The following is a 16,083-nucleotide window of genomic DNA, read 5'->3' on the forward strand; positions in this document are numbered from 1 at the left end:
TATTTATCTAAATTTTTTAGCCGCTTTAAAAAAATACCCAAGGTCTTAAATGAGAGATTATTGAAATCATAATCTGCTTCCAGTGATTTAATACATCTAAAACATCTTAGATTTTTATTTTTTCCTCTAAGTAAAGGATTCAGTTTTCATTTCCTTCCATATATTATATACACATAGCAGTACAGTAACTTAATAGTAGCTTTTACGTCATTTGATTTTTACAACTACTTTGTGTAATTTTTGTATATATGTATATTTCGCCAGCCACCCATTGCTCATATGAAATTTACTTTATCCTAAACCTTAATAGCCCTGATACTGATACTTTTTTTCTCTCACTCTTCACAGCCATTTTAATGTTGTTTCATTGACATCTTTATAATACACGTTTTCTTATGTTTGGCATTTGTATTGGCGGAATCAAAGTTTGATGAAATTTTTCCCTGATTTTACAGGGTTAACCAAAAACTGCTTTGCAAAATATTTATTTTTCTGGCAACATCTTTTTTTTTCATCCACTTCATCAAGAATCAGCTTTTTTTCCTTCAAGTGTTAGACACTTTTGTTCAGTGGCATAGCTAAAGTGGGGCAAGGAAGGGTGCAGCATCTAAGGGGTGCCAAATTGAAGCTACAAAATTTTAGAATGAAATGCTTTCCATTCTTGACACGCAGAAAGGGCCGAAAAATCTCCTGTTATCCCCGATCACTGAAAGTTCTAGCTGCACCTCTGCTTTTGTTTTGACATTTTTATCATTCAATACACAGTTAACTTTAAAAATAATTTGCAGTATGAAAAAGTGAAAAGCAAAGTCAAAATAATGTTCAGCTGTTGTTTAACCTTAAACTGGTTTGTGTAACATTATTGGTTGAAAATTTTTAGTGATAATGTCTCATTTTGCCTTCAGAAGAATTAGTAATGGAAATGAATGTAATCACTTATTCAGTGAAACATCTCGTTACAACACAGTTTATTTGTAAGTCTAATAAGTGACAACTTTAGTTTTAACAACTCAAAACAGCACTCAAAATATAAATGGTGTAAGATAATACTCATTAATTCTCAAAATATATGTAAAATGCAACTCGAAGCCATTTTTCTCCTTTTCTCACAAAAAGAACAAGCTAAAAACATAAATATAAAAAACCTTCATTGTTGCCATATGTAATTTGCTAGATTATATCAAATAAAGATATTAGATAGAGGTTCAACTTGACATCCTCCCACCTAAGTTAACTTTTTTATCTTAAAATTTTAACTTGCAGAAGAAAATTGTAAATAGTTCAGAAGTTACAAAAGAAAATTGTAAATAGTCCAGTCTCTTAGGTACTTTGATTGTATGACCTGCTCTGGGTTTCATCTCCCATCTTCTTGGTTGACATTTTCTCAAAAATGAAATCATCGTTGGATACTTTAAGTGGGTACAATCTTTGAATTGGTCTTAGCAATTGTCCATTAATTATTTTAAGCTTAACAAGTCTTGTAATTCCTTCTTTCCCTGAAGGAGGCGTAGTGTAAATTTCTAGTTTTTTTTTTTTTTTTTTTTTTTTGCAGAAAATCTTCTACACATTGTACATTGATTAATGAGAGATCTCCCAGTTTTATGAGCATTCAGAATCCAAAATCTTTCTCATAGAATCGTAGAATATTTATCAAACTTTGAGTATCAGCTTGTGCATTTTTCATGTGATAATATCGCACTAATCTCTTGACAACCTCATGATGAATGGAAGAACAGCTAGCATTTTAAATTCTTCGATATCCTAATGAAGGGTGAGTTTAGTTTTCAGTCTGAGGATTCCACTTTAATCCTTGAATACACTTAAAGTTTTTAATTTCTCATCTTTTTCATTCACAAAATAGTCTCCTTGAACCATTTTGATCAGTAACTTCTCAGCCTCAAAAATTTCATCAGAATCAAGATTTTCAATTTTTTCTCTCATTTTGTTCAGATCCACAATTGTATCCAGGTAATTAGACTAACTGTCATTTTGTACTTGGAAAAATACCTATAATCTCTCTTGGTAACTAAGCATGTAGAAACTAAACATTTTGTTACCGATGTAACAATGCTCTTTTTCTTTTCTCTATAAATCTCACTCTCATCTAAATTTAAGTTACCTTTTGGCCAACTTGCTACACCAAAAGCTACATGACAGTGCCTGTACTCTTTTAGCTGACCATCACTATCAAGCCATAAGAACCTCAAAAAAACTCTTAGTGGGTGAAAAATTTATTTGTATTTTCACATATCAGCAATAAAACTTATCTCTTTTTTTTTTTTTTTTTTTTTAAATCATGTTAAAATACTTGGAATCTGCTCTGTTAGATTTGGACCTTTTTACTACTGTATTTATATTATAAGTAGCTAACTCCTTCAGACAAAGCCTAATGACAATAGGTGGCACTGACTTACAAATAATTTGTTGACTAAGAACTTTAAAGTTGTAATTCTCATGTACACTTGATAAATGCAAAGTGTATACATAGTGATTGCATACCCCTGAATTTTTCTCTCCAAATAAAGAGTGTTGCAAATATTCACAATTCTGAGGTTCATAGTTCAGTTCTTCAGCTGTACTTCATAATAAATACGATCGCTGTGAAACTATATAAATAATAGCTGTTACGACATGTTTTTTCCCCCATTACCTCTATTTATAACTTTGAATGTTTGCAGCATTATGTCTGGAGTAGAAGATAAGTTGGAAAGACCTTTTTTTTTTCTTTCTGCTTTGGTGATTTTTTATTTTTAGGCACAGTTATTTGGTGCATTTTTCTACATGGAAGAATACTGTGTTTTCTACCACAACAAAAGCAACTAGGTTTCAAGTTACAGTCCTTGACTGAATGCCCAGATTTTAAACATAAAAAAACATTTCTGAGATTGTTGAACAAGTAACTCCTTCGGCCTTAAAAGGTATTTTTCTTGCTTTTAGAGAATCTCCAGAAATATAAATTAGAACAGAATATATGCTGTTTTGACACATGAGATGAAGTTAAAAGGTATGTCACACTAAGCACATTTAAAAACTTTCCACTCTTAAATTTGTTATACTTTCACCTTTTTCTCATTGGGAAAATTATAATATTTTACTTCCGCTTTTGATTTTGAAGTGTTGAAACTTTGAGAGGCTAGACAAAGGCACTCTTCAGTTTCAGCTTTGTCTTGTATTCTAAAATACATTCTAAATCACTTTTCTCAATTATTTCTCAATTATAGTTTTACTTTGATTTGAATTATCTGAACTTGCTTCTCAAACTCTATGATGAGCAGATCTATAGCATTCCCAAACAACTAGAGTTTCTTCAGGTAATGATGTTTCAGTTAGAAGAAATAACCTTGCAGCAGATTTTTCCCTATTAACACCTAATAGTTCAAGTCAGTGGAGTTTACTTTCAAGTTGAACAAACAATTTTCTTAGTGAGTTTTCAGGACAGTTCTCTTTGTGAAGAACTAATGCTAATAAATCTCTTACGTATATTAAATCAAAAATTATTCTCTGCCAAAATGCATTTTTAGCTGTTTTAAAGCTTTTTCATAACTATTACCACCTGGGGGGGGGACTCTCAATTAATTCTTCAGCAGGACTGCATTGCATGATATAAATAAAAAAATTTATTGTGAAAATCAGTATTAATGTTATAGTTTTTTTTTTTTTTTAAACTGCCTCCAAAAGTAGAACCAGTTTTTTACATTACCCTCAAAAGTAGGTAATTTTATTTTTGGATAATACAATAAAGTGTGCGGCTGCGAAATAACATTCGAACTTTCATTCTTAAAAGGTAATTATTTACCCACTAGTGTTTCTAGCTTCTGTTTTAAAGATCTCCAGCGATCAATATATGTTTCTGACTCATCTACCACTTTCTCTATTTCGGTATCAGAAGTATTTTCAGAATACAAGAATTGTTCATATTTCTCTTCACCTGCTATCATTAATAAAGCTTTCTCTTCAATTAGCTTTAATCTACTCCATGAAATTCAGTTTAATTTCTTCCTCATCAAAAGAATTACATGCTCGAGTAAACAACTTAGAAAGTTGTTTTCTGTTTCTCGATACAGTCTCCATAATGAATAAAGAATTACATCATATAAAGAATAAAAACATAAAAATATTTTTCACTCACTCGTAAAATGTAGCTGTGTGATGTCCTCGGTTGCCATATGTCTCCTGTTGCCTTCGAATATCAGAAGAATTAGTAATGAAAATTAGTGTAATCAATTATTCAATGAAACATCTCGTTACAACACAAACACTTTATTTACAAATCTAATAAGTGATAACTCTAGTTTCATCATCTCAAAACAACACTCAAAGTATAAATGGTATAAGATAATACTCATTAATTCTCAAAATATATGTAAAATGCAACTCGAAGCCTTTTTTGCCTCCTTCTCACAAAAAGAACAAGCTCAAAACGTAAATATAAAACCTCCACTATTACCATATGTAATTTGCTAGATTACATCATATAAAGATATTAGATAGAGGTTCAACTTAACAGATAGAGTGCAAATGCATTCTCATTTGAGAATCTCCCTCCCCCACTTCATCGCTCTTATAGAATGGAATGTGACGACATATAACGAGACATCCGTTTTCTTTAGAACCCCAGGTGCACACAGGTATGTGTCGCAGCAAATAATTAAATAATTTTAAAATAGAAAGAAAAATCTTGAAAAAACTTCATTAAATAGATATAAAATACTTCGATATTTTGAGTTTTTTATGCAAGGGAATTCACAACTCGAGCAGAATCCCTTAAAAAAATTCGCTAATTAGAGGTTTAACTGTACTGAAATATTGTAGCAAACAATTTCATTATTGTAGTTGGGGGGGGAAGCTATTACTTTATTAGTACATCAATGCTTAGATGATAGATGATTTCTGTAATTAAATGAACAGCTCATTAGTTTCCCTGTCAGATTAGGCAGCCAGAAGTAACACTTTATTTGCAGCTGTTAATTTTTTTTTTTTTTTTTTATTTATGCTATTGTATATTGGAGAACACATCATTAAGATAAAATAACATGCCGAACAAGTATTAATTTAGAAGTCAAACAACAAAAATCAGCGTTATATTTGCAAATTTTCACAGGACTAGTTTCGATGGTTTTACCGAACCATCATCCTCATCTGCACCATCAAAACTAGTCCTATGAAAATTTGCTGACTTCTAAATGAACACCTCATTCTTAACAAAGTATGTTACATTTATCTTTGTTTTATTTATCTTTGGAATAATGCATATTAGAAGTGATCTGTTCCTACTTGTGTATTCTTAGAAAAAATAAAATTTGTAAGAATATGCAAGTAGGAACAAATCATGCAAACTGCGGATAGGAAACCTTTGATAATAGTTGAAGTTGTTATTTGACCTGCATTTTGTCTCATGTGCCAAATAAGCAATATATTTACATTAAAACTTAAAAACTAGAAGTTTCACAAGTAATTTCTTATTGCAGACCTTTCTGATTATTGAACAACAAAGTAGATTTTGTTTACAAACAATCAATCAGAAGTGAAACGTTATTTAAACCTCATTGTTGTTTAAAGATATACAAATGGAGGTAGTGTGCTGGCCACATCAGATTTTTAAATCTGCTGAATAAAGTAATTGACACTTTGTTGTGCATTAGTACCAAAAATGCAGCTAAGTTTAATGCAAAGCAGATTCCCCCTCCCGAAGTTCTAAAATCTGTTACTAGTAATGTTTTAGCAAAGCTTTAAAGAATAAAAATGTTATTTTCACATGTGTAGTTTAAGTTCTTTTGAACTTTACTTTTTACATGAATTAAACAAAACCCATTGTGTTCATTATTTGCATAATTTTGATTATTTATTCTAAATTATTTAATCCCCTTGTAATCTTAGTCCTTTCATTTTAATATGAGGAAACATTCCTTAATATGCCAGAGCTTTCAAAATACACTGAAGAGTCAACACATTATGACGACCTACTCAATAATGCGTTGTGAGACTTTTGACCTGCAAAACAGCTGCAACTCGCCTTGGATGCCATAAGTTCTTTGTCGATGACTAGAGACAGGTTGTACGAAGTGTCTAAGCAGCGGTCACGAGATATATTGAGATGGTGGTGTTTGAGCTATGAGCTACCGCTCCATGACATCCCAAATGTGCTCTATTCGGTTAGGATCCAGTGAGTTAGTTGTCCAGGATATTACCGTATTTGACGGCATATAAGACGCACCCTTATTTAGACGGCCACACACAAGGAAAAAAAAGTTTCAATAGCATGGTTTCTTTTAGTTCTCACGTTTCGTAAAAACTAAATAAACAATTATTGAATGCAATTACCTTCACGTATAAGATGCAGGTAACTTTTTTGAGATAAATGTAGGAAAAAAAGTGCGTCTTATATGCCGTCAAATACGGTAATTGGAATTCATACTTATGCTGCTTGAACCACTCCAACACAACTGGAGCCTTGTGACATGGGGCATTGTCCTGCTGGAAGATTCCATATCTAGTTGGGTAGACAGATGCTATGTAAGGATGCAACTGATCCACAGTTATGTTCAGGTAGTCCACAGCTAAGGATTCCAGAGTCACCCTTGAGAACGTCCCCTAGCATAATACCACAATTACCAGTCTGTGTATGACCTGCTTTACAGGGGAAAGCAACTGTTCGCCTGGAAGACAGTGTATCCTGATGTGATGAATGAGAAATTTCGATTCATCTTGCCAGGCAATTGTCTTTCCCTTATCCATGATTCAGTATCGATGTTCTCAGTCCCAGTGTAGGCACGGTTGACAATAATGCTTGGTCATCAGAGGCACATGAATGGGATGTCTGCTGTGCAGTCCCTCATCCAACATTGTACACTGAAGTGTGTGTTCTGAAACACTTAAACATGGACTTGCATTGTATTGGACTATGCTGTCTGATGCAGATTTTGCTGTGCCAAGCAGGACAATCTCCGACATCTTTCTTCTTTGATGATGCATAGACATCGAACACCTTGGCATCTACTGCTTGTTTTACCATCGTTTATCCATTTTGCATAAATATTAACAATGACAGATTGTGACCAACCTAGCAGTCATGCAGTTTCAGAGATGCTCATTCTGAGTCTGTGGGCCATTACAATCTGCCCTTCATCAAATTCACTTAGATGAGCAGTCTTTCCCTTCTCTCACAAGTGCATCACTAAGTGCAAGAACTATTTCTTATTTTTTCCAGCAGCATTCCCACTTAATCGTTCCATATCATGCAGATGAATTTATTAAAAAATGTGGAGATGGTCTTAATGTTTTGGCTTGTCAGTGTAATTTAATGTAATAATATGCAGTTGAAGTAGTCTTTTTCTCATGAAAGGGAGAAACTGAAAATTTGATGCTATTTAATTGATTAAATGTTGTTAAAGTTTAGATTAGTTATTATTATTTTTTTTTTCCAGTTTTCTACTTACTCATTTTTCACGCTATATTTGCAATGTTCGTGTGGTCTTACTGGAAAACAATTTTTACAGATATAGGAGTTGTACCCAAACAGGTGAGTTGTTAATGCAATGCATACTGTCTATACTTCTGTTTATTTGAATGAAACTTTTATGCTATTATCATGATGGTTAATCTCTAAACCCAGATAATTTCTTAAAATGTAGCTACTATATCATGTTTACTATTATTTGATAATTGATCTGCTACAAGAAAGCACGAACTCGAGTATATCAACCCATTTTTTAACTGAAAAATAAATGATTTGCTTCTGCTGTTAATTGCCTATTCAAAGAATGTGCATATAATTTTATGGATTTTTTTTTTTAATTTTTAAAGAGAAATGTGAAGGTTTTACCCTTTTTTATAGAAGTATTTTTAATAATAGTCATTTTTAATTCTTATAAAAATGTGCTGTTTAATGCAATAATGACTGGTAATGTTTTAGGTGGATTACTCCATACAGTCTCTTAAACTTTTGAATTTCAGAGATAGAAATGGATGTTTACTTATTAATATTGTAAAAACTGTTTACCTATATGAAATTTTAAATTAGTCTGTTAGTTAATTAGCAAGGTTTACTACGTTTTGCTTTTTTTTTTTTTTTTTTTTCATTTAGGCTGATTTAGAAAAACGTGTGCAGGTTACATTTAAAGAGAGTTCACAAGTACCCTTAGCGTGCCTTAATGATTAAAACCTTCAGGCATAAACCATCCCACCAGGAACAATACTTTTGTGTACCCGCATCAAGGAACCACAGTGCTGTACCACAATTAAGAAAAATGCAGCCAAACTTTTTTCCCAATAGGATGGGACCCTTGTCATTGGGCTACATATGTGCATGATTTCCTTGATGAAACTATTCCCAGATCATCGTATTGGTAGAGGTGGACCAATATCAGGGCCATCACATTTGGTGGATGTTACATCACTTTGACTTCCTTTTCTGTGGATACTTGAAGAATCGGATTAATGCTGCAGAAATTAGCAGCATTGAGGAGTCAAAAAGTCAAATGGCCACAGAAACCACTATCGTTACTGCGCAAATCAAAAAGCACACTTAATTATTCTACAAGCTAGTGCTTATGTTGAAGTGTATTAATATAACATTCTTTGAAATACTGAATAAAATTCAATATTTTGTCTCTATCTCTTATTCTGTATTATTTAAAACACATATTTATCTGGTGAATAAATTAAAGACACCCTGTATATTAGATTCTTGCATAACTAGCATTTGTATTTTAACACACAAAACAAACTTTTCTTAAAATAGCATGTCAGTTTTTCTTTGTATTTCAATTCTAGACCTGAAATGATGCCAAAATTTCAAATTTTATAAAAATCACACTTTTATTTTTCAAACATATTGCTCAAATTTTAACTCTGTAACTTTATTTTACTTTGATTTATGTTTGGTAATACTGCATTTTTATTTAAATTTTTGTTCTTTTTTTCACAATATTGTTGCGTTCTTCTTGACACCATTTGTTACATTATTTTCTTCCTTCATGTTTATATGGAGTTCGTGTGGATTTGGAGTGAATAACGACAGCAACACTTGATGGAATATCGAAACACACTTTATTTAGCCAGTACTAATCAGAACAGCTCCAAAATTACATTACAGTCGTCGAAGAACTACTATAAACACGCTGACACAATCAGCGACATAGCCTTCAGGTTATCAGGCTATAATGGTGGAAACAGCTTCACTGCAAAGCACCAGAGTACAGCTCTCGACTCTGCTCGGTCGTTCTCGGAACTCCTCGTACTCTTGAGACTCTCCACACTACAATTCGCGATGCACTCGCCTACACACAGAGCACGGCTCCCGACTCTTTGGTTTACTCTTTGGTTTAGTCGTTCCCAGAGCTCAACACGCGCTCTCAACGATGCACTAATTACTATATGCTAACAGACTCTTTCGATGCACTCGCTGCCCGTCTGTCAACTGGATCGACTCTGCCCAGACTAACTCGAGACGCACTATCTCGCACTCTAGACGAGGCACATACGCTGACTGCAAACCAGCAGGTTTTATATAGCTTTCGGCTTGTGTTCGAAAACATTCTGGGCTAAACCAATAAGAATTCATTTTGGAAGTTTCTCAATCCGTCCATGGCATATTTCTAATTTTGTTGCCAAATGGGCAATTTCTTGCCAAGTGTGGCAACCCTTGCCTTCCTTCCTATTTATGGCAACCCTAAAACTGCTTTGCGGGTAATCCATCTTACCGCACCTGGACATTTTGTAACAATATGAGATTTCTGTATGAAGTAACATTTTCTGATATGCAAAAGGAGGAATAATTTACATTATTATTATTTAAAAGTTTTAAGTGAAACCTGCCATAGAAACTAGACTTTTTTTCTCTGATTAAAATTTAATTTTATTTTTCGTCTGATTTTTAGTTTAAATTACCTCCTGCTGAAGCTGAAAAGTTAGAAAAAGACCAGAGTGAAGATAATCAGCGTAGGCTTTTAGAAAGCTTTGCTAAAGACCTCCCTGTTGCTTGTCGTACCATGAATGGATGTAAGTTTTAAAAGTTTTGGAAATTTCTTTTACACATAATTTTTGCAGAAAAAGTACAACAGTGTTTAATTAATATATAAAATTATAGTGAATTATAATGTATTAAAAAAGCAGTCCATTAGACCTTTTTTTTAAAGTTATTGGGATATTTATGATTAATATGATTGTTCTAATAAAATATAATTTTTATTTTTAGATTAAAAATGCAAGTTTCAGCAGGACTGCATGTAGATTAAACGTACTGCAATGCTGTTAATTAAAAAATGCAAATTAAAAGAGGAATTGATATTTTGGGGGGAGGGGTTAAGTAAGCAGGTAGAAGATGTTGAAATACTTCAATTCATTCACTAACATAAGAGATTTAGAAAAAAGTGAATTGTAAAAGATTACTTGTTTGTACATATTGTGCATCTCAAAAATTCTTTATTAAACTATTTTTTCTTCCAGGAATATTCAATAAAATGAAAGAGGGGAAAGCATAAACAATATTCTTCAAAAGTGGGAAATATATATATGTACTGGAAAATCTAAATTTAAGCATAAGAATTTATGTTAACTTGAATGAAATTTTGTAGCATGTGGCTTTTGAGAATTTAAAATCTCAGCCAAAATCATTAAGTCCTTTGTTTTCTGTTAGTTTAAATTCTGGTGCAGACAGATGTGAGATATTTTATGTTAATTAACCAATGGTGGTTTTAACCTTTAGTAGAACTCCTTTTCCATAGTCCTCACCAGAAAGCAAATTAGTTGTTTGAATATTTTAAGTCAAAGGTTTGAATGTTTTAGAGCTAGAGCTTTTGGCAGCTTTAGCTACAGTTTATGTTCTATCACCAGCCAGATTATGCTGCCAATTTTGCCAACACTTTAAAATTTGCTGTTAAAACATTTTACCTTAGCCATCTTGTATAGTTGCTCAACAACATTACCTTGCATTTGAGTTTCAATTTATGTTATTTTAAGTACTTGCAAGTGGCAGGATTTTTTTTATAAGCGCAGGTTAAAGTCTGTTAAAGATTTAGTTAAAAGATTAAATTTCTTAGCACTTTGTCATTTGTATTCAGACTGGAGCAATAACTTGCTTGTCAGCATAGTAGGGTCTGAAAGACATTGATTTTAAACATCTACGTAACTAAATCCTACATGTTGAACTTGCAAAATCTGAAGTTATTCCGTAGTAATAGTTCTGGTAAAGCTGTGATGTCTAGCATTTACGAACCTATGCCTTCTTTGCGTATATTCTTTCTATTTGAAATGAATCATCCTACATGTAGCATTATTTTTATTGATTCTTTTAACATTTTCTCTACTAGGCAGTTGATCTTCTAGAGGTATAAATCTTTAATGCTGAATGAATGCTATCTTTAATGCTATGCTACAAATTATCAAATTTCATTTCATCTCTTGTCGCTTTCTCAGAAAATCATTATTTTGTGCTTGCCTTTATCTAACACAGTTTGTTGACTAAGTCCAGGAACTAAAATGTACTTGATAACTGTATTTTTAATGATGTTATAATTACTGATGTGTAAAAGTTACACATTAGTAATTATAATATGATGCTAATTATTATGGCAATGGACTAATTGCTAATATTATTTGCATCAAGTTTCATCTAATATTGCTTAAATGTAGTGAATGTGGAAACTTACAACTTTTCAAATTTTACTTTGATTTTTATTCACACTAGAAAATTTATATGTGATAAATGTCAACTTGATATGAAGGATAAAAACATTTTAATTTAAATTATTTAAACATAGTAAACATAGCACTACAAATAACAACTTACATTTATGTGTTTCATCATATTACCATTTCTCACATTTGTGTTGCACATTATAAAATTATATAAAAATCATCATACATATCTGAAATACTAAAACTGCAAAGTATATGTACTAATTCGTTTTTCACAGAAGGAAAGCTCAAACTCTTAGCAAAAAAAATTATTTTAATTAAACGTTTAATTTCTACATATTCCTAAAATATTAATCCAAATAAAAGTTACACATTAGTAAAAAAATGCGTTTGCATTTTTTTACTAATGCAGTATGCTTATAATATGCCTTTAGGGTATGAACATTAGGTTAATAGCTCAAAGAATGTACTTGTAATGAAAACAAAAAATATTTCATTCTAATAGCTTACAATGCATTAAATATAAATTTTTAAAACTGAATTAAGTTAGTTTTTGTTTTTAAGATTTCAAAAAGGACATTTTGACTCTTTTTGCAAAAATTTGAATCAGGTTCTCTGTTATGTAAAAATTTGGCCTGCTTTGGAGGAAATCCATTTGAAGAAATGAGTATCCCCCAAATTTAAAAGTGGCTACTCCCATGAAAAATAGTTAATATCGTTAAATCCAAATGCAAACAGCATACACAGTCATATAATTTTGCTTACAGAAGAAGTGCTAAAATGCTAAATAGATTGAAGTAAAACAGAAGAATGAAATTTTGGGGGGATGGTGTCACCTGTGTTAGTTAAGCCTGAAATTTCCAGTGATGAACAGTTTTGAGGATTCGGTAACCAATCCGATGCTTTTTCAATAATAAATAAACTTAATTCAAAATTACATAGCAGATCCATAATTATTTTTGAAATGTTTCACAAAAGTTATTCTAACTGAAAAAATTAGATTTTGGGGAACCATGTATTGAAAAAATGCAATATTTGAAACAATTTACAACTCGTTAGCAATTAGCTTCAATTTACAAAGTTGAAGAAAACATAATGACTTCCTTAATAGGACCTCAAAAATCTACAGACATTATTTTTTCATATACATTGAGAAAGAGAGCTGGATTTCAGATGCTTTCAATAAAGTATTCTTTAATGTAACCTTAAAATTATCATACTCCAATACAAGGCTTATTCAGCTTTTTTCTGATTACTTTTTGAAGAGAGCTTTAAAGGGGGGCTGCATGTTACTCCTTTTTTGAGTTTCAGCAAGAGAAGAACATAAAGAAATAAAAGACAAGACATTAAAATATTTGTTGCCATTTACAAGCACTGAACTTGTAAAAAGTGTATTCTCATCTTGCATGTATATTAAAACAATATGTAACAAATTGGAATGCTACTTCAGTATTTTTAAGAAAAAAAAAATCTTGAATTTTGATTTATTTTTTAGAAAAACTTGCAAGTGATCATAATTTAAATTTGTAATTATTTATAGAAAAATAAAATGTTACCTTTTTCAGCTATTAGATATTGTGAGAAATGTCATAACATAAAGCCTGATAGAGCTCATCATTGCTCAGTTTGTGGAGTGTAAGTTAATTTCTTTTGCTAAACAACTAAATATTTTTCAGAATTAAATGTCTAATTTTTGGCAAATATTTTATATATTGTAGTAATTTTGACACTTTTATGATGAACTGCTTTTAGAATAGCCATTTCTAATATTTATTTCTGCAGTTAGTGCATAATTATTTTCATTTGTAGCTATTAGATAATATTAAAATTGAAATAATTAGATAGTGTTAAAATTGAAATTCTTGCACTTGTTTTAGGTGTGTGTTGAAGATGGATCATCATTGTCCTTGGTAATTTTTTTTATTTCTTCAAGATTTCATGCAAGTGTTTTGAAATATTATTGTTAGTGTTCTGAAATTATAAAATTACTGTTAATATACTGACTTTATGTGGGAATTTTTTTAGGGTTAATAACTGTGTGTCATTTACAAATTATAAGTTTTTCATTCTGTTCCTGGGTTATGCTTTGCTCTACTGCTTGTTCATATCAGCCACATCCCTGCAATATTTCATTAAATTCTGGACAGTAAGTTATTATTTACCTGCTCCTTATGCTTAAATTAATTACAAAAAGTATTTTTTATTCATTTGTATTGTTTTTCTATTAATAAATGTATTCAAAACGTGTGGGATTTCAAAGTATGCAAATAACATTGCTAATATAATTTATGTCTCTGGTTTAATCACCATTACATCTTTATACCATGATTTCTGAATGTTATAGTTGTAATAAATTAAAAGTTAAATCATATTTAAACGTTTTAATTCTTAAATTTATTATGTTATTATGCTGAAACTGATGTGCTGTTATTTCTAAATATTGTAAAAACATTATGTTTTCAATGAAGGTCTTCAAACCCAGAATTTATAATGTTACTAAATGGAATACACTGATTGTGTTCTTCTAAAAATATGCAATGATTAAAAAATTAACGGATGAATCATTGTAGTAAATAATAAAAAAAGTTTAAAAAAAAAACTGGTGATAAATACTATTTTACATCTTCAAAAAATTCAAATACTTAAGAAACAAAACTAACAAAATTCTTGTAAGAAAAGTAAATGGCACAGTAATATATTTTTGTAACAGAAGAAATTAGAATGAAGTTAAATGAAATGTTCTAGGTTGACACACTAAGACTATGTTTAAAAATTAATAAAGTGGAAGCTTTTGTAGGTGGGTCATCTGTTTTGTCAGTTGGAGCTGGAATAAATGGTTCAATTTAGTTTCTTCCTTTTTATTGTTTTCTGCAGGGTTGCTGTGCTTTTCAGAGTTACATGTCCAGGTGTATAGTAGGTTGAAATGGAACTCTCTGCTGCAGCAGTCTAATGGTGATTTATAGTGCAGCTCTGATCTTAGGGCTGTTTTGGCGATTTTCACTCTGTCCCATTTACCGAGTTTGAATAGTGCAGAAAAGTTGTGAACTTCCTCTTTATACTCTGCAAATCTCACTGATGGATTTATTGATTTCGAGCCCATGTATTGAGTATCTGTGTTTGTATCTTCATTGCAGATCAGGATAATATCCATTCCCGATGTATCTCTTGTTTTGGTGTTCAATTTTTCCATTTTAACAATTTTCAGATTGATAGTGCTAAGGTTTAGACAAGTTTATAACCAAAATCTCTTGAAAACAGAACTGATGTGTAAGGTGATGGTATAGTAAGGAAATGTTCCATTGAATTTACTTCTATTTGATTCTTATGTGAGTAGTATGTATTATTGTCAGTGCACAGTATTTGTTAATATTAAAGAGTGACATAATTGAAAGCAGTTACCTTTTTTAAATTGCTGGGAACTGTAAAAATCATCATCTTGTATTAAAAAGAAAGTTGGTCATGTTCATGAAAGAATATTTGTTTGTCGTTCAAATTTGCCAACTCATAAAATTCTGTTAAAAATATTGCATCAGTTGTGGATTTATGGATCTATGTTTTGTTGGACTTCTTTCCAAATGGTTAATTAGGGCTTGAGAGTCTAAAGGTCTGGAAGCCTCTGTATGGTTTGGAATTCAGGTTAAGGTTCCAGAGCCACACTTTAATAGTAGTGACATGGTGTAGGAATATATCATCTGAGGATAAATGGATGCTTCACTTGCCAAATCTATTAACTTCATTTTTTTTTAAATTTTATTAAATTTAAATATAAAAGCACTTAATTGGCTCCAAACTTTATAATTCTAAACAAATTTCTCAAATAATAAGTATTAACACCACTAAATGACAGAATTTTTTAGCCATTGAATAATAAATAATTTATTTCAGATGCCAATTTAATTAACCCCGTACTATAATGTATAATTATATCATAATAAAATTCTAGTTAACCCGCTGCACTCTTTTTCCTCTGCTACCGAGACATATGAAAGTTGTTTGGTCACAAGATCAGAAAAACACTCAAGTGGACTGTATAGTTACATTTATTGCTTTTACCAATTTCAGTCTATATATAAAATCAGAGTTTATAACTTACCAATTTTAGTCTATATATAAAATTACAATTTATAATTGATGTAGTCACCATCAGTAAAAAACATCTGTAAATCTGTAAATTTTGTTGTCAGGAGTGCGATGAAAAAAATATCATTTCAGATGAAAGGAAAGCTGCCATGGAGGCAGTTTATCAGTTAGAGACCGAACTTGAGCAAAATATTTTTTTAAGAGTTTGTATTAAAGAAATAAAAAAGAAAGCATCTGAAAGATAACAGTAAAATTCCAAGATCATGTTCTTTCACATATGATTTTCAAAGAAGCAGAAAAGATGATATTTCAGTCTGCAAAAATATTTTAAGGGTAGTTACCAAATAAGCAACAGGCAAATACATG

At 31.2% G+C, this 16,083-nt stretch overlaps 1 protein-coding gene across 4 annotated transcripts in view; it reads left to right on the forward strand.

Annotated features, from left to right (window-relative positions):
• LOC118191144 (palmitoyltransferase ZDHHC2) overlaps positions 1-16,083 on the forward strand; it is a 139,616-nt gene that overhangs the window by 37,030 nt on the left and 86,503 nt on the right. For all 4 annotated transcript variants that reach the window (XM_035361945.2, XM_035361946.2, XM_035361947.2 and 1 more), the window contains exons 3-7: positions 7,425-7,519; positions 9,879-9,999; positions 13,203-13,272; positions 13,515-13,547; positions 13,663-13,783. In XM_035361945.2, the coding sequence (XP_035217836.1) occupies positions 7,425-7,519; positions 9,879-9,999; positions 13,203-13,272; positions 13,515-13,547; positions 13,663-13,783 (440 nt within the window). The remainder of the gene's footprint in view (positions 1-7,424; positions 7,520-9,878; positions 10,000-13,202; positions 13,273-13,514; positions 13,548-13,662; positions 13,784-16,083) is intronic.

The sequence above is a fragment of the Stegodyphus dumicola genome, chromosome X1, assembly GCF_044657685.1.
Source record: "Stegodyphus dumicola isolate Sdum_Otavi_A_Nest chromosome X1, ASM4465768v1".
Classification (NCBI taxonomy): Eukaryota; Metazoa; Arthropoda; class Arachnida; order Araneae; family Eresidae; genus Stegodyphus; species Stegodyphus dumicola.